This window comes from Drosophila pseudoobscura, chromosome 2 (genome assembly GCF_009870125.1).
Source record: "Drosophila pseudoobscura strain MV-25-SWS-2005 chromosome 2, UCI_Dpse_MV25, whole genome shotgun sequence".
Taxonomy (NCBI): Eukaryota; Metazoa; Arthropoda; class Insecta; order Diptera; family Drosophilidae; genus Drosophila; species Drosophila pseudoobscura.
In genome coordinates this window covers 5,227,207-5,250,079 of record NC_046679.1, presented here as the reverse complement: position 1 = coordinate 5,250,079, position 22,873 = coordinate 5,227,207, and the positions used below count along the sequence as shown (strand labels likewise).

Genomic DNA, 22,873 nt, shown 5'->3' with positions numbered 1-22,873 from the left:
CAACGAATTCTAGTAGGCTATATCCACGGTTGCCACATTAGACGATTTTTCGTCCAAAACTGGTGTTTTTGCCGCCTTTTTTGGTTTAAATTTAACATTTTTTATCAGATTGAGACCGTATGGGAGAAAGCAGGCAATAAATGTACGTGCACTATTTGTGTGGCAACCGTGGTTTTATCTACATATGTTAAAGATCTGTAAAATGGTACAAATTAAGCTATAAACTTTATTTTCTTTAATTGCTTAATAATCATGTGAAACCAGATTTATATAACGTTTTTTCCCAGCATTTTATATTTAAACATTCAAATTTCTCTTCTATCGATCGAAATTATCGGAAAATTTTAAAATCATCGAAATCGTGTAGCCTACATGTAAATATATTTATTACACGACATCTTTATATTAATTTTTTTTACATACATGTCATGTTGTAGAAAATGTACATTCTACATTCGATATTCTTAGTACCACAAATGACCGCTGTGATCCGTGACGACGCCACTGCAGTCTATCGAGATTCAAAAAATTTCAAATTTCTTTGCGCTATCTTGCTGCTATTGTTGCTAAAAATAGTTAGTTTTTGTATTATTTATGGATCCAGCTTATTGTAAAAAGCAGTGTGATTGCCATTGTGATAATGAAGCTAATTAGAGTCGCCGCATGAAAAACTCTGCTCTGGGCTGTCTGCGAGAATTAAATGTTTTATCCTCTTTGTATCATAATTGGCTGTATAAAGCTTAACGTTTTGCTGTCCTGTCCTCTAAATGAATCTTATCCGCTTCTCCTTTTCACAGAGTGCGTGCCTATGGTCCTGGAATTGAGCCAATTGGTCCTGTGGTTGGTGCCCCAGCCAATTTCACAGTGGAAACCTTCTCCGCTGGCAAGGGTAAGGAATCTCGTGAATGTGGATACCAAAGATCCCTCCACTTACTCTCATATTGTATTTGCACAGGTGTTGTCGATGTGGACATCGAGGGACCTAACGGAGAGATCGAAAAGGCCGATGTGCGCTTCAACAATGACAAGAATCTCACATACACGGTCTCGTACATACCCAAGGCCGAGGGACCGCACAAGGTGACCGTTCAGTTCTCTGGCCGCGACATACCCAAGTCTCCGTTCCCCGTGAAGGTGGAGGGACATGCCGGCGATGCCTCAAAGGTGAAGGTAACCGGACCCGGCATCCAGCCCACGGGAGTGACCATTAAGAAGCCCACATTCTTCGACATCCTCGCCAAGGACGCGGGTCGCGGAGTGCCCGAGGTGATCATCATCGATCCGGCCAACCACAAGACCTCGGTGGCAGCCAAGGTGCGCCAGTTGGAGAACGATACTTGGCGCTGCGAATACGTGACTGCCCTGCAGGGCCTGCACTCCATTAATGTGTTCTATGCGGGCACTGCTATCCCGAACAGTCCGTTCCCCGTGAAGGTGGCGCCGCTGTCGGATGCCCGCAAGGTGCGCGCCTCCGGACGCGGCCTCCAGGCCACGGGCGTGCGTGTTGGGGACGATGCCGACTTCAAGATCCACACCGAGGGTGCCGGCGAGGGTGTGCCCGAGGTGCGCGTCATTGGGCCCGGTGGCATGAACCAGAACGTCATGCAATCAAAGGTCGATGGCAACACCTACGACTGCCACTACTACCCCACCAAGGAGGGGCGGTACGTGATCATGGTGACCTTTGCCGGGCAGGAAGTGCCCAAGTCCCCGTTCGAGGTAAAGGTCGGGCCCAAGAAGGAGTCCTCTATTGTGGCCTATGGGCCGGGACTGAGCAGTGGCGTCATTGGCTATCCGGCCGCCTTTGTGGTGGAGACCAATGGCGAGACGGGCGCCCTCGGATTCACTGTGGCCGGCCCCTCGCAGGCGGAGATCGAGTGCCACGACAATGGCGATGGCTCCGCACTCGTCAAGTATCACCCGACTGCCGTGGGCGAGTATGCCGTCCACATCCTGTGCGACAACGAGGACATACCCAAGTCGCCGTTCATTGCCCAGATCCTGCCACGCACCGACTTCCATCCGGAGCTGGTGAAGGCCTCGGGGCCGGGCCTCGAGAAGAATGGCGTGACCATCAGCCAGCCGACCAGCTTCGATGTGGACACTAGCAAGGCGGGTAATGCTCCCTTGGACGTTGTCGTGCAGGATGTCTACGGCACAAAGTTGCCCGTGCAGTTGGCCAGCAATCCCGATGGCAGCAAGAAGGCCACCTACACGCCCATCTCTGGGGTGCCACACACGGTGGAAGGTGGGTCCCATCTCTACACATCGCTCTTTCTGGTTCCTTATTGATGAAATTTTTTTTTGATTTTCCAGTCAACTATGGAGGCGTTTCCACGCCCAACTCCCCGCATCGTGTGTACGTGGGCGTCCCTGTAGATGCTGCCAAGGTGCAGGCATTTGGTCCCTGGCTGCAGCCAGGAGTGCGCCCCAACGTTCCCACCCACTTCAATGTGGATGCCCGGGAGGCGGGCGAGGCCGAGCTGAAGGTGAAGATCATCCACGAGGAGACCAAGATCGAGGTGCCCTGCAGGATCATCGATAACGAGGACAGCACCTACTCGGTGGAGGTTATGCCGCCAGCCAAGGGAGCCTACACCACGACCATGACATACGGGGGCCAGCGCGTGCCCCTCGGCCAGAAGGTGGTCGTGGAACAGACAGTGGATGTGTCCAAGATCAAGGTGGACGGACTCGAGCCCAGTAAGTAGCCATCCCTATTCCCTCTGTGACTCTTTTCTATATACAAGTGCCCGTCGTGAGTGCATCATGGTCTAAGTCCAAGTCATTTCATTCATCCCCCACAAAAGCCGCGCCCCTGAACAGTTTGCAGCAGTTCCGCATCATCACCCACGGGCTGCCCAAGGCGGATCTGGCGGTGACCATCACCAGCCCCTCGGGGAATCGGGTCAAGGCCCACATAATACCCACAGCCGAGGGATTTCTGGTAAACTTTACACCCACCCAGCTGGGGGAGTATCTGTTGAGCATTTGCTTTGGCGGCACACCCATTACGCCGCGTCCATTCCGGCTGCAGTGCCTCACGGGCAGCGATTCCAACAAAGTGCAGGCCTTTGGCCCGGGTCTAGAGCGCGGCATTGTGGGTCAGCCGGCGGAGTTCATGATCGATACGCGCGGTGCCGGCCAAGGAGGTCTGGGCGTGACCGTTGAGGGGCCCTGCGAGGCGGCCATAAACTGCCGTGACAATGGAGACGGCACCTGCAATGTGGCCTACCTGCCCACCGAATCCGGGGACTATACCGTCAACATAACGTTCAATGATCGGCACATCAATGGATCGCCATTCCAGCCGATGATTGTGCCCGTGCCGAATCTGAAGAATACACGCGTGAGCGGCATCGGCATCCAGCCGCATGGTAGGCTATGAAGAGGAGTTCCAGTTGCAGTTCCGAGTGTTGCCGCCGCCAATCTAATCCTCCAATCTAAAGCCTCTACTACCCAGCAATCGCCAAGCCTCGCCTCCGCCCGTTTTGCATTACTGTTGTCCTTATTGATTGTTTGTTTTCTCTTCTTTTTGTAATAACTAAACGCATTTGATACACTAATTGCATCGTAATCTTGTTGATGTTGTGCCTTGATGTTGGATAGCAATGCCTTCCACTGCTGCCCCTCGCTAATCCTTAGTTCTGTATTCCGATCAGGTGTCATCATGAATGCCGCCACAGACTTTATGGTGGACATGAGCAAGGTGAGCAGCAACATTGACTCTGGAAAGCTATCCTGCGCCATTTTCGATCCCATGGGCCATGTGCTGCCCAGCAAGATCGTCCAGGGACCCACCGACGACATCTTCCGCATCATGTACACGCCCTTCGAGGCTGGTCGCCACACCATTGAGCTGATGTACGACAACATACCAGTGCCGGGCTCCCCCTTCGTGGTGAATGTGAAGAGCGGCTGTGATCCGGCGCGCTGCAAGGCCTACGGCCCTGGTTTGGAGAAGGGTCTGACCAACCAGAAGAACAAGTTCACCGTGGAGACCAAGGGCGCCGGCAACGGTGGCCTGTCGCTGGCCATTGAGGGGCCCTCCGAGGCGAAGATGACCTGCACGGACAATCGCGACGGCAGCTGCGATGTGGACTATTTGGCCACCGATCCGGGGGAGTACGACATCACCATTCGATTTGCGGACAAGCACATACCCGGCTCGCCGTTCCGCGTGCTCGTCGAGGAGACCGTCGATCCCAGCAAGGTGAAGGTGTACGGGCCGGGCATCGAGCACGGCCAGGTGCGCGAGAGTGTGCCGACCTTCTTCAATGTGGATGTGGGCGAGGCTGGTCCTGGCCGCATCGCCGTCAAGCTGACCAACTCCGAGGGCATACCCGTTGACAATCTGCGCGTCGAGGACAAGGGCAATTGCATTTACGCGGTCCACTATGTCCCGCCAAAGGCGGGCTCTGTGCTCACGTGCCAGGTGAAGTTCTCCGAGGTGGAGGTGCCATGCAGGTGAGTCCATCATGATCCCTGCCTCGTACCCCATCCCCATTTCAATCTTCCATCTCCACTCAGTCCATTTGTGATGACAGTCTTCCCCAAGTCGGAGGCCACCAAGGTCAAGGTGAAGGGTGTCAATGAGAAGAAGAAGACACCCGCCTCGCTGCCCGCCGAATTCGAGATCGACACAAAGCAGGCCGGCCAGGCGGACATCAATGTGGCCATCAAGAATCCCAAGGGCAAGCCCATGCAGCCACGCCTGGAGGAGGTGGCCACTGGCACCTATGTGGTGTCGTTTGTGCCCGACGAATGCGGCACCTATCAGTGCAGCATCAAGTACGGCGACAAGGAGATCGAGGGCTCGCCCTTCAAACTCGAAGCATTCCCCACTGGCGAGGCCAAGAAGTGCAAGCTGGTGGAGCAGGCGCCCAAGATACAGCCCTCGGGCAGTCAATCGCACCTGAAGGTGGATGCACGGGAGGCCGGCAATGGAGCCGTCACCTGCAAGATCACCAACAAGGAGGGCAGGTAAGCAGAATCCCCATTCCCCCTCTACGTGCCTAAGTAGTTTAAAATATTCGATTGGATTATTTCGATTTAGCGAAATCGTGGGCATTGATGTGGTCGAGAAGGACGGCTTCTTCGATATACTGTACGCCCTGAACGATCCCGGGGACTACGACATCAATGTGAAGTTCGGCGGCAAAGACATACCCAACGGCAGCTTCTCCATCAAGGTAGCCTGAACATCAAAACATCATTTAAAACACTCTAAAACCAGACACAGTCAAAGCCAGAGCCAGATCTAGTCAGAGCTGGGAACTGTTGAAAATTAGCAATTATTATAAAGTTTATCTATATATCGTCGAATCGTTTCTCTAGTCACATATACTCGTAGATCTATAGATACAATACGTCATCAATGTATACATAATGTCCTAGTCATTGTTTTGTGTTTGTGTGTTCGTGCATCCCCCGCCCCACACCACACCCCCAAGCAAATTGTTTGGATATATATTTGTTAAAAATTCCCTCAAACAGAAAGAAAAGAAAAACACGCAAACAATTTTTACATACGATTAAGAGAGCTCAAGTCCAGGCAAAGAGAGGAAAACAAAGAGTACGATTTAAGTGCAACATTGTAAAACATGACAACCACAAATAAAAAAAAGAAAACAAACAAAAAAAACCTAAAAGAAAATAGTAGAATACAAAATTTCAAAACAAAAAAAGAAATCTCTTCGCAAAGAAATTCTAAAATTAATTGCATGAAAATTATTTCGTTCTCAAAATTATTTCTGCTATGCTAAATTGCAAATTGCGCTTTGTTTTACATATTATGCATTTAATGAACAAATTATTCAATTCAATTGTTTAATGCTTCTTTTGTTTGTCAGCCAGCCAGCCCTTAGTCTATGTAAGTTGTTTGTGTGTGACTGATTGATTGACTGTGTAATTGTATTTTGTAATTGACTATTGAACGCACTTAACACGAGAAAAAAAGCCAAAAACAAAACAGTTCCAGACAAAAATACTGAATACTCGTAGAACCACTCGCTTGAGCACCACATATTTTGCCAAAAAGTATTAATTAATCTTTGAATAATTGCTAATTTAACAACAATTTTCCTAACCCCACTTGCAGCATATACTTTGCACTTGCTTAAAAAATTGTATCTTTCAGCGTGGGAGTCGGGGGAAGTCGGGGGAAACGGGGAGCGGGCAACGGACAACGGGCAACGGGGGATTGTAAGTATGTAGAGTGTCGAGTCCATTCACGTGTCGCTCATGTTGACAGGTTGAGAAATGAAACCTCATAAATACATAGCCAGAATCATGGGACCTGACAGGGCCCAACAACAATGCACATCATTGGGGATTGGATTGAAAGAGTCGGCCAGAGTCGAGCCGACAGTTTCGGGCATATTGCCCAAAATGAAATACATTTTCTGTGGTCGAACCCAAAGATTAATTGAGTTGTCTGTTGTTTTCGCGCAAAATTTATGTTTAACAGATATGCACAATTAGCCGGCTGTAAAATTAATTTTGTCCACATTTTCCCCCACTTTGTTAAGGGAGAGATTTTGCGGCCGTCCATTTCTGACAGCAGCAACTTCATTATCTACGTGATCCGACACACGCCACACCGTGCCCAAGAAAAACCCCAAATGCTATTTATGGCACCTCTCCTCTCAAGACATATCGAAGTTGAATGAAAGCAGACAAGCTCTTTTTAAACATTAGAAATAGAACATAAATTAACACGTTGTTTAGGCCAAAAAAGAAGAAACATTAATTGAATTATGAAATCCGCACGGACAACCAAATGAGGGGAGTCCATTCCAATGGAGGAATTTCGACATAACATTTTGAATTTATGTATATAAAATATATACAAAAAAGTATCACACGCGTAGCCAGAGGATTAACTAAGAGGGGAAGATTTACCATTAAAAAAAAGAGTAATCCTGGACTCCATTACATACTCGTAGGGAAATGTCATCCATACATATATTTAAAGGGTGGGCAGGCTTAAGAACGAAAGGATCTCCTAATATCTGTCATTTCATTCCGCTCCCAGAAGGTTTCACAAGTCTACCATTTTGGGAACCAATATTTAGGGCTTAGCGTACAGCCGAAAATTGAAAAACATCAACACTTGACACATGAAATTACCCCAACAAACACGCCTCCGTCTACGCCACTGTTGTTTATAGAGGAGGGGCCATGGTGACAACCCATTCTGATTCAGCATGTTCCGTGTGGCTGTTCTTTCCGCAGGTTGCAACAAAATCACGTATACGCCACGCCGTATTGCACGGCGAGTGCATATGAAAATGAATTTGTGCTGCGGCCAACACACAAAATTCGCAAGTAATTAAAATAAGAAAACGAAATTATAATGAATATGGCGCAAAGTGGGACTGTGCTGATTTCTGCTGCCATAAAGACGGGGCAATAAGCAGACGAGACTAGTCAAGACGGGCAGTGCCACTAGTAGTGCCACCAGCTAGCCGAACCACCGATTGTTAGTCAGAGATTGTCCTGTATTCGTCGTCGACGTGTGATCGTTCCGCAGCGGCAACTGGAAGGTGCAGAAAACGGTGCAAAAGATTTCGATTTGATTGTGACTGCAGTCTCTAGGGGGCATCTAGGGATATTCCACAGGCGTATGTGTGTGTGCCACATACTCGGACGAGTAGATACTATGCGGATAGAGGAAAATACTATACGCAAACAACTGTCGCCGCCCGCTGGCGATTCGATTCGATTCGATTTTCCTTGCTGGTCTATTGATTGGCCGTGCATTGGCGTACTTTCTTATTAATAGCCCAAATATTTTATAGCGATTTGTATCTTTGACTTTTTCCGATTTGGCCACGGATACCAGGCCAGCACGAAATGATTTCGATATACAAATACCCATATGTACATACTCGTATATAAATATGTACGTATTGGCTGGCATTCGTTATTGAGTGCTTATGTAACAGCTGCAATTGTGGAAATTCTTTTGCACAATCGTGTCCGCATCAATCAATTCCACTTCCTCTCCAATCATTGAGTGCCAGGAGTGTATTGTGTTCCATAGTTTCACACCTTCAAGTTTTCCTATATCAATCAGTGGCCCCGAGTATTAATAATAAGCAGACCAGGCGCGGCAGTTCCTCAACATTTGTTCACATCTCTTCACAAGACAAGTGCAAAGTATGCCAGTATGATGGGCTCTCCAAGTAGGCCCGATCCAGCCGAGTGCCAACTAATCAACTTTTGGCTATTCGACTGCTCTCGACTGTTCGGCTGGGAGTGTGTTGTTTTATTTGTTCTGGATTTTCCCCAGTGAAATATTTTTGTGCCTTCCTAATTTTCAATTTATTTCCATTGACCTCAGGCTGTCGAAAGCATCGAGGAATATTCGCACAGCGAATACATCGAGGAGCACACAACCAAAGTGGTTCAGAAAACAACTCAAGTAAGTGAATCAGAAGACCGTACTATACAGTAACTTAAAAAAAATTATACAAAAATATTTTTTTATGAAAATAACAAAAATAATGAAGATTTAGAATAGAGAATATATTTTAGAAGATTATTTCTCCACCGAATACATTTAAAAAATTATATTGTTTGTATTTTAAACTAAAAAAAAACATCTAAAAACATAACTTAGTTTTTCGCGTTTTTAAGGTTTTTGTTCTATTTTTTTTTTTTTACAAAATTGTAGAAATTTTTGTTTTTTTGCCTTTCTGATAAATGAAAATATTTTAAAATTTAAACACGGATAGGCTATATTTAAACTAGTTAAAACAATTTAAAATTGTGCTTATCAACTGCTAATATTTCAAACACAACGAAAAAAATGAAAAGTATTTCAAGAAACGATAGGGATATTTTATAAAATATTTTCCAACATAATTCTTAATTAAACATTTTTTCCAGAGCGAACTTGTCAACGGAAAATCCGAGACGTCCTACCGAAGTGTTGCCTTTGAGAAATTGCCACTACCCACAACAGGCGGCAACGTCACAGGTGCGTACAGTCCCCATAGTTCCCCAAACAAAACAAAGAAAATACTGTAGACTTGGGTCGACTGGGGTGCAGAGTCGTATAAAAATACAAAACAGAAACAAGATCAAATCGTGAGAAAAGTAAATTGTTTGTGAAAGGCGCACAAGAAACGCACAGGCATGGCGACGTATTTAATTAAACTAGAATCTACTCGTAAAGCAGTTTATTTGTTTAATCTAAAAAACATTTATGCGCCATTAAAGCGGGCTGCTCATATCTCTAATAATTGCAAAATGTAGCTCACCAAAAAACTGAATGATGACAGGGGCGGGCGGCTATTGTCAGACCAAAATATTTGGGACCAGCCAAGGTGTCGTAAATCTCTAAAATTTATACACAGAAATATACATAAATACCAGAATATATCTGTGCATTTTCCATCGAAATGTTGTGCTCGGGGCGGCGCCGCATTTAGATGAGACACAATGGACAAGTGGCAACGCCCCCCGGACAGAGGCCAGAACTGATGACGGGTCGGGCCGGAGACGGCTAGCTCACTGACTGACTGTCGGACTGACTGACGGGTTATCAGGCTAAACGTTGACAGGCGACAACTTAATTAGACAATGCCCCTGTGGCGACATTTTAGGGGGTCCCGCTCTCATATTTTGGCTGCAATTTGTGCATGCGATATTTTCACTTGATTTCTTGGCGGGGCTTTCTTTTGTTTTCCATTCCGCGGCGTTCATTGACTGCGGCCGCACACTCGTAGCTCGTGGAACAATAATTGGGTATTTAACATGCATATATGTATGGCCTGTAATTACCTAAATTTATTTGGCCATGTTTGGGGCTGAGGAGCGATTTACGGGTTGCAAAGTGTCCGACCACAATTTAATGAACATTTCCCGAATGATTAATGTGCGATTTCCACTCTCTGGCTGCAAATCAATGAACAGCATTCTGCTGTTTATACTCTGCACTGAGTAGCGTAGACATTTGTTCGATTTTTCACGCTTCCATGCAATATTCAAACATTTTCGTCGCATGGCTAGGCCGAGTGGACGGCCCGGAGGCACTCGGAGGAGAGACTGGCTCCTGTTGGCCTGGCCGAGACATCATCATTAAGATCAGAAGGCGCGCCACGTTTCATTTGGTGGCTCTCGGATCTATGATCTTCTCAATGGATCTGAGTCAAGTGTCCGCCCAGCATACTGGTAGTTGTGGGAGGAGCTGTGGCGCTGCACTGCGATGCGTTGCGGTGTGGCTTTGGTCTTGGTTTTGGTTCAGTGTCGCGCTCCATTTGCTTTGAAGATGGTTTATTGTAAATGATTCGTTTTGGCCAAACGACATAGATTTGTTGCGCATTTGTTGCATTGATTTTTCATTGCCCCGTCAAACGAGGGGGGCACAAACTATATTTAATAATTGCCAGCTAGAGACAAAACCACAATATGTTGGTGGATATGTATGGAGTCGTATTTCGAGATGCTAGAGAAGGTTGGAAGTTCTTGTTGAGGGGGTAATTCATATTTAATCCTGAGAATCCATAATATCTATAGTAATGCTAAGCAATTGACTCATTTATACGTCTGGCACGAATCCCATGTTGGAGGTCTTCCCTTGAGAGTTCTCAATAAGTAACCCTTAGTTTTCTGAGAATTATTATCACCTTAAGAACGCTGCCTTTGTGCTTGTAGAAAAGCTAGAGGCCTTTTGATTGCCTATCAAAAACAAAATTAATTTCCACTTAAATATTTGCATTTTCTCATGTACATTTGGATTTGTCATGAATCGATCGATCTGCGTGATTCATAGAAGAGATCCCAGATCCCATTCGATTGCTTGAGAGCGGTGTCGCATCCATTGGGGCACACGATTCACATTCTCAATGGCAGCAAATTGATTTCCAATTGCCAGAATTCATTGCATAAGTACATTTTTTGTGGGGAAAAAGCGCGTTGTGGACACAATATTTTCCAACCTAGCAACTCTGGGGAAATCGATTAAAATGACATAATACAGATATAGATATAGATATAGATACATGTGGATATAGATATAGTATGTAGAAGCGAAATGATTAACACATTTTTGGCATACCAACGCAGACTGTATTTGTGTTCTATCGGTTTTATGGTCGAATATCTGTGCTTTCACGCCAATAAAATAAAATATAGAATTATCTATATGTTTGTTCATTTTATTTTTAAACATTTGGCCGTCTCTTTAATGGTAAAATATTAATAAATTCTCTGTCATTTTTGCTGCAATAAGTAATAAATTTGTGACTGCCCTGACGATCATTCAACGCACACATGGAATCTCAATCTCCCCGGCAAAGAATCTCTGAATCTCAGAATCTCTATCTTTTGACCCGAAGTCCTATTTGCACCTTTCGTTGTTCGAAAAATTCGAAATGGCAACTGTTTGAATCTCATACCAATACCAGTATGCGGTTTATGTTATTGCCAGTATATAGAAATTATAGGAGATACATATCAGAGACACACTCACACAGTGACACCCTCTTGGCGGGGGAATCATAGATTCGGTCCGCACAGCAAATATTTCCAATTTTCAATCTTTTTATCTTTTATATGCCGTTCATTGGCTCGGGGCTAGCCTTATGATGGCGGCCATACTTTCGAGAATCCACCACTGTATCTGAGAGTGTATGTGTGCTGCTGCTGCTGCGCTGCTTCTGGCCCACAGCAGCAGACGCATCTTTGCGGCTAGGAGCCGATGTGATTTTATATTTTGGCCTTAATTTCGATTTGGAACTGTCGATGTTCACTCGAAATCGGGACGTGGAGACGCGTGGACCTAGAAACCGTCGCTCGCAATTAACAAAATAAAACGTTCGCAACTAAATGACATACAAAAAAAACATCAAATAATTAAGCAAGAATAATTCAAGTGCATTGCAATCGATTACTACCGGTTAAGGACCCTCTCACTCTCACTCTCATTCTCTCTGTCTATCCCGGCCAGTGCAGGACATTCAGCCAAAAGACATTTACATTTACAGAGAGCCATTAAGATTTTACAATATTTAACAATTATATAACCAATTCGTAGTTCGATTTGCCAAAAGTGTGAGTGTCCGATCTGTACCATTTGAAATTCCCATCTTGAGTGTCCTCTGTTCTGGTTCTGGTTCCGGTTCTGGTCAGCAAGGACATGCCTGTGCCACATTGATTCCTTTTTGTTGAGTTTGAGTTTCGAGTATTGAGGCATATCCTTGCTGCTGGACCTAGAACCGCCTGGACCAGAGTAAAAACAAGCAGTTCTTTCGTTGTTAAATTAAATTGTTCTAAATTTTAAGTGTCTTTATTTCAATATAAAACATCGGACGTGCGTGCGATTATCGATTGTCGATTTTGTGTGTGTTTTCCCAATTGAAACTCTGAAAAAATTAATCGAATTACGGAAAAATGCACTTCAGTTGGTTGTCGGAGAAAGCAGCAGCGCCGCTAGCCACCTGGGCAGACCACTCCTACTTCTTCAGACCGCAATACTACAAAGTGACCGTCTCCGAGTTCGATCATCCGGAACGGATACACGTGTACTTCAATGAGACGAGCATACCGCAGAACGAGGGCATAAATGGTTGTGATTTTTTGCCATTGAATTTCAAATCATCGTTTTCAATTATAACACATCAAGGTAAATCCCCCGGACAGACAAAAGACAGCAATTACCTTACCGATACTCTGTGTGGACATTGATGTTCAGCAGAGCTTCAATCTCAATCACAATCTGGAAGCGCCGAGAGAGACCTTTTATTCTTGATAGTTTGCCAAGCGAAATGACGTCCATAATGCCATAATGTCACACTTGCCGTGCAATCCTGACTAAAGCCAAAAGAATGTTTCATTTGTGTTAATGACAAAACTGACACCAAATTCGCATTCAGATTTTCAATTCAATTGAAATCAAGCGCCACGCAGTCAGGCCGCACACGAACGGAGCGCCGTCCGGTTGACAGTGCAAAGAAATTTGAATTATTACCCAAAAGTCCCCCGACTGTACGCCTGAGTGTGTGTGTGTGTCCCCATCTAGGCACCCAACCCAAGGCAATCCAAGCCATTTGTCTGCAAATTATTTTCTATGATTTATTATCAGAAAGTGCAACAAAGCGTAAAATTCGTTTGGCTCTCGCACATGCGATTTCTCAATGGTTGCCGTTCTACTCGTATGCGCCACTATGATAGCATACACTGTCCAACAGGGGATATAGGGATAGAGGTTTTTGATTTACTCAACTTTTAGGGTACAGTACAAAGTCAGGAGGTCCTCAAGAGAAAAGACGATAGTTCTTATAGCCGGATAAAGACATAGAATTGTTCTCTCTGACGATTTATATAGCTGTTGTATTCACTCAAAGATCATCTAAATAAGGCGGATGTTCTTCTTCACTTGACTTCACTTTTAACCTCAATATTTTATATATTTTCCCGTATCCTAATAGGAAATCCGTATATTGCACATAAGCAATGCAACACTGTCTATTGAAAGTAGGTTCCCAGTTACTAGTACAGAGGATTTTTTATAAACTTTCTATGGTACATTCACAGACAATACAAAATACATAGTAAGATGAGTAACGCCCAACCATACATGACTTTTGAAAGTGGCTCTAGAGGTATATCTATTGTCTTTGGTATAATCAACGGATTTTCTAAACGATGCACTATTTCCTTCCTCTTCTATGCTGACTAGTGTATAAATTTGTATTTTTTTTTTCACTTTTCGCAAATGGCAAAGTTTCGTTGAGATATCGAAATCACACTTCTGCGAGTATCCACTCCCGCTAGACCCTTCGCATGTCTGGGCCTGCCCAGAGCGGCCTGAGAGTCATTAAATCTTTCATTTGTATTGCCAGCGTCCATTAGATGCCAAAGATGCCTGCCCCCCTCGTCTCTGTCTCCGTCTGCGTCCCCGTCTGCGTCCCAGTCGTTTCTCATGCTTCAATGGGCGGCGCTGGCAGGTGATATTGGCCCGAGAGGGGGAAGCAGGAGGTCGGAGATCGGCGACCGACGGACAGCAGCAAATGTTCAAACATAAATAATCCAAATTTTCTTTTTTTTCAAGAGGATATACACACACAAACACACAGAGAACTGTGGACTTAGTGTTCTTGGCAGCCACTTTTTAATTCGTTCAATTTCTTGCGCATTTTTTATGAAGAGTTCTCTTCTCTCTGACTTCCATCAAACGCCCGCACTCGACACAATATTTTATCGTTAATTTGCAAGAAATTCTATTAGAACATGTTGTTCGAGTTGCTTTTTAGAATTTTACATGTCATTAAAGTCAAGAATTCGAACAGCTGAAAGCGGCTGTTGGTTCGTTTATGAAGTGAATAATGGTTTTATAGAAGGTGTAGGGTGCATTAGAGGACTCGTATCTGGGCCACAAAAGATGAAAGATCATCGCTAATAATGTAAATTATTTACCCCTTAAATTCTTTATTAAATAGTATGCCTGCCTTTTGTCAGCACATAAGTTGGCTATATATTTTGCCATCATTCATTTCAGAGGCGCGGTTTTATGAATTCTCTGCTGGCAGGCCCCCATTGTTTTGGGGTTTTTGTTTGTTTTCCCCGTTGATAAGTTTATTTTGAAAAGTATCTTGGCCTAAATATTGGACTGGGCACGCGACACGCTCCTCTGATTTATCTCTGTTTACTACCGTCTTTGTTTTGCTTGGACTCGTCGCCGTCCTACTCGTCATGTGTGGCATGTGGCGGCTAGCCGAAGATATGTATGTGCGAGTATAATCATTAATTCTGGATGGATCAGGGAGATCAGGGCAATTTAGCTTATACAAAAGTGGCAAGTGGGAATTGGAAGGCCTAGCATAATATATTTATGATGATTTTGACATCGTATTTTCCGAAATTAAATGTCCTTTTAATAAATTTCAAATTTATGCTAATGATCTTATGAACTGGCAAGCATGGCAACTGACATGTCTGTCTATAATTAACTAAAAATTGAATACTTTCGGCATAAATTATTTGATAATAAATAGATACGCGTTTCTAAAGAGCAGGTTAGGATGATTCAGATGATTCTATACCATCCACTAGTGTCTTCATTTATTTTGTTTATCTCTCCGTGGGAATTGGTTGAATTTCTTGTCAACATCTTCATCCAATCCCCGTCCATTGTTGTATATAAGAGATGATGTTTTGACAGACGGAAAAACTCATGGGAATGCTGTGTATATGAATATTCCCTGCTGCATATCCTAAAAATACGCACCCCGAGTTTTTATAAAAAGATCCAAATTTAAATCGAATTTTTGGGCACGTGCTCCATTAGGTATGTCTCCAGCATATGTGGCCAGATATTGGACACATAAATAGTATAGCTTTATGCATTTTGTGTGGCATATACAGGAAGAGGGAGCGGAGATCCACCTACATATGTATAGCCCAACTATGTCTGTATATAGAACCGATGGGAAAGCGTAAAGTGTGTGTCCTATATTTGACCTCCAAGAGATTCGGGAACGATGTTGTTGTCGCTCTGCGCGCCTGACGGCGTGGGAAAGTATAAAAGCAATTGTAGGCGTTGAGGGAAATTTCTTTGGAAAGCCACAAGATTACTGGCCCCTCAGTCGATGCAAAGCATTCGTTCAGTGGAGAAGTGAATTTTTACCACGGGCTGCCCCAAAACACCAAGGATATTCGCAAAAGGATACTCAGCCATCACTCAATAAAAAAAACCCAATAGGCAATACATTCGTGGGCGATAAAGTATGTGTGAACTGAATGAAATATATTCGATATAAAAATACGAAAGAATTTATTAGTTATACGATCCTGTTCGAGCAAAAAACTTTTCAAAATCTTTGGAATCTTTGGCAGAAACATTTGGTGCAATTAATTTACTTTTCCGTGCGACATCTTCGATCTTTAGATCTGTGTTCTGTGTGTGTTCTGTATGTGGTGTGGAGATCAAAAATAGATTCTGTGGAATAAAAAATGGCACGCAAATTAGAACATAAAAACGAAATTATGATTTCTTCCAACGCCCACGCAGAATACCATCCGAAGAGATACTATCTGTTTTCGGTGACATCATTTTGCGTTTATAAACACATCCAAATAGAGGGTGTTTCCATAGTTCCTGGGGGTGTGCACTGTACTTTTCCAGTGAGCAATTGCTGATCTTCCGTGTGCCTTCTACTTGCAGCTGAAGTCAAAATGCCAAGCGGTAAGGTAGACAAACCCGTTATCCAGGACAACCGTGATGGAACCGTCTCGGTGAAGTACGATCCCCGCGAAGAGGGCTCCCACGAGCTGGTCGTCAAATACAATGGAGAACCCGTCCAAGGTAAGTGAATCGATGACACATGAATGTGCATTTGCTGATGTCTGGGGTTTCCGACAGGTTCGCCCTTCAAATTCCACGTCGATTCGATCACCTCTGGCTATGTGACGGCCTACGGACCGGGCCTGACCCACGGCATCACTGGCGAACCCGCCAACTTCACCATCTCGACCAAGGGAGCCAGCGCCGGAGGCCTGACCATGGCCGTCGAGGGACCCAGCAAGGCAGTTGTAAGTTCGCGATCCTTGTTCGATGGCTATATAGAGATAGAGACTATATCGAGTGGATTCTATTTTGCAGATCAACTACCATGACAACAAAGACGGCACTGTATCGGTGCAATACCTGCCCACAGCGCCGGGCGAGTACCAGGTGTCGGTTCGCTTCGGCGACAGGCATATCAAGGGATCCCCGTACTTTGCCAAGATCACCGGCGAGGGTCGCAAGCGCAACCAGATCTCGGTTGGCTCTTGCTCGGAGGTGACCATGCCCGGCGACATCACCGACGATGATCTGCGCGCCCTGAACGCCTCCATACAGGCGCCCAGTGGCCTGGAGGAGCCGTGCTTCCTCAAGCGCATGCCCACCGGCAACATTGGCATTTCGTTCACGCCCCGCGAGACGGGCGAGCATCTGGTCTCGGTGAAGCGCCTGGGCAAGCACATCAGCAACTCGCCCTTCAAGGTCACTGTCTGTGAGCGCGAGGTGGGAGACGCCAAGAAGGTCAAGGTGAGCGGAGCCGGGCTCAAGGAGGGCCAAACGCACGCGGACAACATCTTCTCGGTGGACACCCGCAACGCCGGCTTCGGCGGTCTCTCCGTCTCGATCGAGGGTCCCAGCAAGGCCGAGATCCAGTGCACGGACAAGGACGATGGCACCCTAAACATCTCGTACAAGCCCACCGAGCCAGGCTACTATATTGTCAATCTGAAGTTCGCCGATCATCACGTGGAAGGATCACCCTTCACCGTCAAGGTGGCCGGTGAGGGCAGCAACAGGAAGCGGGAGAAGATTCAGCGGGAGCGCGACGCCGTGCCCATCACGGAGATCGGCAGCCAGTGCAAGCTGACGTTCAAGATGCCCGGCATCACCTCGTTCGATCTGGCCGCCTGCGTCACCTCGCCCAGCAACGTCACCGAGGATGCCGAGATCCAGGAGATCGAGGACGGCCTCTACTCGGTGCACTTTGTGCCCAAGGAGTTGGGCGTGCACACCGTCTCGGTGCGCTACTCCGAGATGCACATACCCGGCTCCCCCTTCCAGTTCACTGTCGGTCCCCTGCGCGACTCCGGCAGCCATTTGGTGAAGGCCGGAGGCTCCGGCCTGGAGCGCGGCGTCGTCGGGGAGGCAGCCGAGTTCAATGTGTGGACCCGCGAGGCGGGCGGTGGCTCTCTGGCCATCTCCGTGGAGGGTCCCAGCAAGGCAGACATCGAGTTCAAGGATCGCAAGGACGGCAGCTGCGATGTCTCGTACAAGGTCACCGAGCCGGGAGAGTACCGCGTTGGGCTTAAGTTCAACGATCGCCACATACCCGACTCGCCCTTCAAGGTGTACGTCTCTCCGGATGCGGGGGATGCCCACAAGCTCGAGGTGCAGCAGTTCCCGCAGGGTAACATCCAGGCGGATGCCCCCTACCAGTTTATGGTACGCAAGAACGGAGCCAAGGGCGATCTGGATGCCAGAATTGTGGCGCCATCCGGCACCGACGACGATTGCTTCATCCAGGCGATCGACAGCGAGATGACCTCGGTGCGCTTCTATCCACGCGAGAACGGTATCCATGCCATCCACGTCAAGTTCAACGGCGTCCACATACCCGACTCCCCCTTCAGAATCAAGGTCGGCAAGAATGTGGCTGACCCAGCCGCTGTCCATGCCACCGGCAACGGCCTGGAAGAGGTCAAGACTGGACACAAGGCCGATTTCATTATCAACACCTGCAACGCCGGCGTTGGCACGCTCCACGTCTCCATCGATGGCCCATCCAAGGTGGCCATGGACTGCACAGAGGTCGAGGAGGGCTACAAGGTCCGCTACACTCCCCTGCTGCCCGGCGAGCACTACATCACGGTCAAATACAACAACGTGCATATTGTTGGATCGCCATTCAAGGTGGATGCCGTTGGCGATAAGCTGGCCGACGAGGGTGCCCAGGAGACGTCGACCGTCATCCTCGAGACTGTGCAGAAGGTGGCCAAGGGTGGCAAGAACACCGGCGTCCATCTGCCCAACTTCAAGTCCGATGCCAGCAAGGTGGTGCCCAAGGGCATGGGCCTGAACAGGGCCTACATTGGCAAGCAGAATCAGTTCAGCATCTGTGCCACCGATGCGGGTAAGTGATTTGTTCAGTCAGTCAGTCATTCTTGACACTAACCAACCTTCTCTAGGCAACAACATCTTGTACGTCGGCATGTACGGACCGAAGGGACCCTGCGAGGAGTTCCACGTCAAGCATGCTGGCCACAACAACTACAATGTGCAGTATCTGGTGCGCGATCGCGGACAGTATGTGCTGCTGATCAAATGGGGCGAGGAGCATATACCCGGCTCCCCATTCCAGATCGATGTCTAGATCTAGCCAGGCGGCATATATGTATGTGTAGGATATATGCCTCTCCGTGTATCGTGTCTGTGGGCGCTTCATTATGTACCGCATCCGCATGTTCCAGGGTCAAAATTCGTGTGTGTTTTTATTCTTGTTTTCATCTTATGTAATTTCTCTTTGTTTAATTTTAATTTCTTGGCTTTATCGCTCTACTTATATTAGGTAAGTTTTTTTGTTATTTGTATATACATGAAAGAAGCAGCTTCTGTTTTTTTTTTCGTTTTTGTTTCGACTCGAGAAGGTAAAACGCGCCATTTTTCACCTTATAAATCTTACCTTAAATTTTATTTAACTTGTTTATGTTTTCTTGTGAATACATCGACTGAGCAATAAGCAAAGCAAAGCTCAATACAGATTGATATAATAAAACTACTCGCTAACTAAATGAGAAAAGGAAATGAAAAGGATATTCAGACACAATTTTTGGGCACACAAGAAGTTACAGTACTACTATTGCAATGCGAATAAATCTCTTAAACAATTATTTAATACTTAAGAAAACATTTATGATGAATTATTATGATTATGACGTATTATGTTTTTTATTATCACCTATCGACATGTAATTTACGTGAAATAAATCAAACAAAATCTAAAAATATTTTTCCCTACTTTCTTCATGGATGTTTTGAAAACACCCTCTAAATACGAACTAAAGAACAATTGTTACAAACAAATGATTAAGGTAACGGTATATGTAAGCTTATATTTATAACTGGCGCATCAATCGTCTGTGGGATCCCCAAGAACACTGTACACTTCACCATAACGCTGAATGTGCTCAAAGATGTCGTCTTCGCTGGAGCAAGAGGAAGTGGAGGTATTTAAATCATGCACCAGAGTCTGGGCAAAGTCCGGGCTGGCACTCAGAGCAGCCGCCAGCTTGGGAGTAGGGCGATAATAAACCGAGTGGCGGCTGTCGAAGCTTCGAGTGCCAATGTGGTACTTGAGATACTTTTTGGCCCGCCGCTCTCCAATGATCCGCCCAAGGTCCAGCTCGGTGAGATTAAACTTGCCCGTTCCGGATGAGGAGCTGCTGTGCAGCAGTATGCCCCTCTTGGTGATTTTAAGCGGCGGTGGCTTTGCCTCTTTTGTCTCACAGCTGGTTGTGGATGTCACCACAGTGCAGTCAGCCTCACCGCCCGCTTCGTTTGCTCCCGCGGCTTCGGAGTTCTCCGTCGATGAATTAAGTACAATAATTGTGTCGGCTTTCGCCTTCTGCTCTGAGCTGCTCACGTCAGAGCGCTTTTTAACTCTTGTTTTGTTGGAAAGAGCCCGAGTACAGGCCGTATCATTGACCAGGGCGGTGGAGTTACAGGCCACGCTGTTATTGTGGAAGAGTGACTGCAATGGAGACTGCTTTTTTGTCTGATCTGTGGATTGCAGGTTCGCCTTGGTCTTTTGGTCTGCTCGGCGCTTCAACTGCTCCTTTCTATATGTTTCCTTGGACAAGGCCAGGACGTGCTCCATCTCCTCTTCCGTGTCATTTAATGTCGTCGTATTTTGGCCATTTCTCTTCAGTTTTATATCTTCATCAGAGTGGTCGGCACTGGCTGCTTCGGCATTCTTTAGCGCGGAACATCGCTTCAGTTTTATAGCTGGTATCTTTAGCGGTTGTTCATTGGATGGGAATTGGGAATCAGGCGAATGAACCACTTCCTCGCTGATTCGAGGCAGACTTGCAGCAGACTTTGAATTGTCTTTCTTCTTGGCGGCAGATTTGGGTTTCAATCGCTTTTGCTTGGGCGTTTTTCCGATCTTCTTGGCTCCTTCAGAGCCGGTCATTGCTGTACCATTTGTACAAGGCTCATTATTGGGGACAATTTCTTCTGGGATATCTGTGGCCTTTGTTGAGAGGACGGCTGGCCTCTTCTTTTTTAATTCATCTTCCGAAGAAACGCTCTTGATCCTGCCAACGTTAGGCGACAGTCCTTTCACAGACATTGCTACATCTTCGTCTTCGCTGATTGGAGGCAAACTCTTTGACTTGCCGGACAATGCAGCTTTTTTCTTCGGCGCCTTTTCTGCAGAAGACATTATTGGTTGTTTCGATTTTTTGACTGCTTTTATATTTTCGGCCACCTTTTTCTCTTTTTGCTCCGAAAAACTCGCAAAACGGCTTCTACCTAGGAATTCTTTTTCATCCGAAGAATCGTTTACTACCATCTCAAGTTTGGGAAGCTCGCTGATAGCTTGTCTTTCGTTTTCAACATTTTTTGTCTTGGCCTCGATTTCGGTGATTGGAGGCAAACTCGACTTGATTGATGAAATAGCTTTCTTCTTGGGCGCCTTTTGCGCAGATGAGATTGCTAGAGCACGTGTGCTCCTTGCCTCCGAGCCACTCAATGGTTTTCTGCGCTCCAGTCGGTCGTCTTCATCGGAAGTGTCGCTGGCAATCAAATGTCTGTGGTGAGTCCTCTGACGCCTTGGAGTATGGGACGCTGACTTTTTTATCAATATATGCGGGGATTGGCCCTTGCCACGGTCACGACACTTGGAGCGAACTGTGGTCTGTGGTGTTTTCCTTACAGTGAAATGTTTCTGCACGCAGTTCAGACGATTGCTGCATTTGGTGGGCGTCTCTGTGAGTACGGGACTGTTGCAGTTCTCTACAACCCATTCCTCCGTTGAGCTGTTGGCAATGTGCACCACGTTGGAGCACAGTCGGTCGCTGTTGCAGCAGCTGCACTCGTTTTCCATGAGGCGCGGACGCAGGTCCTCCTGGAAGCTATGTTGACGGCGCATGCGGAGCATGGATCGTGATGATGATTGGTGATGATATTCGCGCTGGCCGCGATATGAGCAGTATTCATACGCGCTTCTCGTCAGCACACGTCTTAGGCACGATCGGCAATCGCATCCGTTTAAGGTGGTATCCTCGTCCTCGCTCGAGGGCGAACAAAAGAACGATGAATCAACGCGACGCTTGCGTAGATTCTTGTGGCGCGAGTTATGGCTGCGGATGCTGCTGGTTTGGGAGAAGTGCCTGGGACTGCTGGTGAGGTAGGCCAGCTTCCGCTCCCTCTCACGACGCCGATGTAGCAAAGCCTGCATGTGATGGCGGTGCTCCTGCTCATCGTCGTAGGCGTACTTGGCACGCAGCTCGTCGCGCTTGCACGAGTGTGTGCGATACATTTTGATTGTGCTCATGTTGGTCATCTTGGAGATGGGTGTACTACGCTGGCGACTCTGCATTATATAGCGGGCCGTGTCGACGGAGTGCAGCGACTCGCTGTCGCTGGAATCGGAATTCGAACGGTCATGCCTTAAGTCGTACCTTTGGGAACTTTTTTCCTGACACAGACTATTGTTTCGGCGCATCCATTGGCCCACGTGTTGTTCGATCTTTTGCGCATCGAAGGTGTCCAGTATTTTGTCCAGCCCGGCCGCCTTCCACTTGCGCTTGTGCTCCTGGACAATGGGCATCGTTTGGTTCAGAATCTCCTCCATCTCGGCCGTTTTTTCTTTGTTCTCTCCCGCGCACAAAAGGATTGTCAGCTCCGCCTTGCTCATAGCTGTCGTTGTATTTATGTTTCCCATGTCCAAGTCCTCCTCCATTAGATCATCTTCGGCCGCCTCCTCATCCTCCTGCACATCGGGGTCTCTATCCTCGTCTTTATACAATTGCTCCATGTCGCTCAAGTCCAATTCTTCGCCATCGCCGATTTCCCCGTAGCTCTACAAAGAAATTGCTTAGCATTCCGAGTACCATTGGGACTGCAAAAGAGAAGCCTTACCTCCATCATGTTGGCCCAGCTTTTGGAGCGCTCGTAGGCCAGTGTCTCCAAGGTTTGCTCGTCCAATAGTGCATGCGACATGTTTGCATGAGCAGCTAATTTGCTATTTATTATTAATTTACAAAAATACGCTACAAAATCAAAAAGATGCGCTTGAAGTAAAAAAAATGGCTATCAGTGTTACCGTATACAGAATATACGATATATACCGTCTCATAT

At 46.5% G+C, this 22,873-nt stretch overlaps 2 protein-coding genes across 10 annotated transcripts in view; one reads left to right on the top strand and one right to left on the bottom strand.

Moving 5' to 3' along the window:
* The window catches only part of cher (filamin protein cher), a 31,984-nt gene extending 12,466 nt beyond the window's left edge, over window positions 1-19,518 (top strand). For 4 of the 9 annotated variants that reach the window (XM_015183321.2, XM_015183319.2, XM_015183317.2 and 1 more), the window contains 13 exons: window positions 798-889; window positions 956-2,248; window positions 2,317-2,703; window positions 2,811-3,377; window positions 3,663-4,467; window positions 4,531-4,983; window positions 5,057-5,192; window positions 8,348-8,428; window positions 8,896-8,986; window positions 16,175-16,315; window positions 16,373-16,542; window positions 16,613-18,644; window positions 18,700-19,518. In XM_015183321.2, coding sequence (XP_015038807.2) covers window positions 798-889; window positions 956-2,248; window positions 2,317-2,703; window positions 2,811-3,377; window positions 3,663-4,467; window positions 4,531-4,983; window positions 5,057-5,192; window positions 8,348-8,428; window positions 8,896-8,986; window positions 16,175-16,315; window positions 16,373-16,542; window positions 16,613-18,644; window positions 18,700-18,884 — 6,433 coding nt within the window. In that variant the 3' untranslated portion in view covers window positions 18,885-19,518. Of the gene's footprint in view, window positions 1-797; window positions 890-955; window positions 2,249-2,316; window positions 2,704-2,810; window positions 3,378-3,662; window positions 4,468-4,530; window positions 4,984-5,056; window positions 5,193-8,347; window positions 8,429-8,895; window positions 8,987-11,742; window positions 12,064-12,293; window positions 12,635-16,174; window positions 16,316-16,372; window positions 16,543-16,612; window positions 18,645-18,699 lie in introns of those variants that run through there. The other 5 variants (XM_015183315.2, XM_015183320.2, XM_015183316.2 and 2 more) reach the window with 3 other exon arrangements.
* cal1 (chromosome alignment defect 1) lies at window positions 19,138-22,867 on the bottom strand. Its single transcript, XM_001357935.4, has 2 exons — window positions 22,655-22,867; window positions 19,138-22,595 (listed from the first exon to the last, which is right to left on the bottom strand). Exons 1-2 carry the CDS (start codon window positions 22,733-22,735, stop codon window positions 19,641-19,643), a joined length of 3,036 nt encoding a protein of 1,011 aa, XP_001357972.2. The 5' UTR covers window positions 22,736-22,867; the 3' UTR covers window positions 19,138-19,640.
* Window positions 22,868-22,873: the final 6 nt, after the last annotated feature.